General features: G+C 38.2%; 1 protein-coding gene across 1 annotated transcript; it reads left to right on the top strand.

Annotated features, from left to right (window-relative positions):
* Window positions 1-122: 122 nt before the first annotated feature.
* On the top strand, window positions 123-1,847 carry LOC131877893 (uncharacterized). Its single transcript, XM_059223721.1, has 4 exons — window positions 123-514; window positions 578-689; window positions 749-855; window positions 1,343-1,847. The coding sequence occupies exons 1-4, from the start codon at window positions 473-475 to the stop codon at window positions 1,676-1,678; spliced, it is 597 nt and encodes a 198-aa protein (XP_059079704.1). The 5' UTR covers window positions 123-472; the 3' UTR covers window positions 1,679-1,847.
* Window positions 1,848-2,198: the final 351 nt, after the last annotated feature.

The raw sequence follows: 2,198 nt of genomic DNA on the forward strand, positions 1-2,198 counted from the left end.
GGATATTACAGTTAAATATCAACATGTTACTTTTCCCAACACACAAAAATTCGGTTTGAAAATGAATGCATAAGTGAATTAGACATTTAAAGATTGGACTTCCTTCCCTTTCATTTGGGTTTCGGCATGCACTGTAAAGTACCGGAGAGATAAAAGAAAAATGAGGTCCTACCTTCTTGGAGGGCAAAGTTGCAATGAAAAGGTGATGTTTGGAACGTGTTAAGCAAAGAAAGAAAAGCACTTTCGCATTCTGGCTCAAACGGTGCTCAAGATGGCAAATCTCCGATCACCTGCCGCTCTAAACTTTCTGGCGCCAGAGATAGGAGTGCGATGAAAATGAGAGTTTGAACTCTCTTGGCGTAAAAACGAGCACACCAGGTTAACGCATGCTTCACTCAAGGATATTTGAAGTCATTTGAGCCAAAAAAAAACAAAACTAGAAGGTAGAAGGTACATGAACTAGAACCAAAGGATGTACTCGAAATTCGTTAGTCCTCAAGGATCATCCAAAGAGGTGAGTAGTCATACTTAGAGTCCGATTTTTTACAAGTCTTTGAGTAATTTGTATCCTTCGCAGATGGTTGGACTACGATTAGGATTGGGTTGTTTGCTCCATTTTGGAGGTGTATTGGCTTTTGATTATGCCTACGAAGTTCCTTCCGTGCCCAAAATGTTGCAAGATGTTCAAGGTAAGTAAGATAGATTGGACGTACGCAAATGCGTGTCACATGTTCTGTCTGTGATACAGGGATTGAGGAACTTGTGGCATCACAAACAACAGAATCTGAATTTGCCAACCGACAAGGGTTCTATCAAGCAAATCCATACGAAAGACAAGATGGACTTGTAACATCTGTGAGTAAAGCAACCTATTTTCAGAATTTAACGTACAAAGAGACTTTCAGAAGACCCAAAACACCCGATTGAATCTCCAATAAATTTCAATGTTAATGGCTTTTTAACTCGAGCATAACAACAATCATCCGAATTCATCATCGAAAAGCACCGCTCAGAGCACGAATACTTTACGCTACTTGAACAGCTTTTACGAACGCTCTACTTTCCTTAATATAATTTTTCGTAAACATTAGAATGACGAGGAAAAATATATATGGAAAAAGAAGCCGTATCACATTAATGGTGCAATATTCTTGCGTTTCCAATACATGCGGCTTCGCTAATCTGATTTACTATTTCAATCTCGCTTTCCTTGTTCCCTTTTGACTTAAGCAATTGTGTCAAAATTGGCCGAGTTCATTATTTTTGCTGTTAATAGTGTTATAATTCCTAAGCACTCTCTTAAATTAGAATGACTCAAAATGCCAAAAACGCTTCATTTCAGATCCCTTTATTGGTTGCTCTTGGAGTTGGAGGGATCGTAGCAGGTGCTGCAGTGGTTCAAAATGCTAACCAAGCCCGTGACAATTTGCAATCCCAGTTGGACACCATCAACACAAGGATTACTTCATCTAGTAATAGTGTTTCCAGTTTGTCCTCCAGCCTGTCTTCTCTGACAAGTACTACCAATATCAATACCGCACGGGCGATATCAGCATGTTCTTTGTCTTGCAAATGGTGCGGCAGTTCCTATTCCCAGGCCCCTTCCAACGACAGATATCGCAGTACAAATCTTAATAGACAACTTGTTATGGCAATTGGAAACAATACGTGTCCATGAATTTAGTAACAACATGACTCATTGCTCAGAAAACATCAAATCAATATTGTCGCAACACTGAATAACCTTTTGCTATTAGATTTGTTCCCTTTGTCTGATATTGGAACTTATCTAGAAGTGAACTGATCTCCACACATCATTTTACCTTGTTACTTAATTCAGAAAATATATACAATGAACAATAATTTCTTATATTTCATGTATTCGCCATTATATGGTTAACCTCTATGAAAATTTGCTCGGAAACTATTTTAGCTCTACGTAACTCTAAGTGTGATTGTTGTAGTAATAATTGTTCGTTTTTCAAGTCTGTTCTATATTTTCGAAGCAAATTGACGTTGGACACACATTCCTTACGTTATTTAAAGTGGGCATGAAGAAACCTTGCTTGATCCATATGATCATAATCCCATTCAAAGCAATATTGTAGCCAATTAAATCGGTTTACTGTATAAGGAATGTGACCGTGTAGGAGAGTCAAGATGGATCCAGGGTTAAAAGCTTGCGTTTTCGTACTCAT

The sequence above is a fragment of the Tigriopus californicus genome, chromosome 3 (assembly GCF_007210705.1).
Source record: "Tigriopus californicus strain San Diego chromosome 3, Tcal_SD_v2.1, whole genome shotgun sequence".
Classification (NCBI taxonomy): domain Eukaryota; kingdom Metazoa; phylum Arthropoda; class Copepoda; order Harpacticoida; family Harpacticidae; genus Tigriopus; species Tigriopus californicus.

What these genes read in the sequence shown, in the direction of transcription:
- LOC131877893 (XM_059223721.1), top strand. Translation starts at nt 473, where the DNA reads ATGTACTCGAAATTCGTTAGTCCTCAAGGATCATCCAAAGAG. An exon ending in CTCAAGGATCATCCAAAGAG is followed by an intron (nt 515 to 577) that starts GTGAGTAGTCAT and finishes TATCCTTCGCAG; the next exon opens with ATGGTTGGACTACGATTAGG. An exon ending in AATGTTGCAAGATGTTCAAG is followed by an intron (nt 690 to 748) that starts GTAAGTAAGATA and finishes TCTGTGATACAG; the next exon opens with GGATTGAGGAACTTGTGGCA.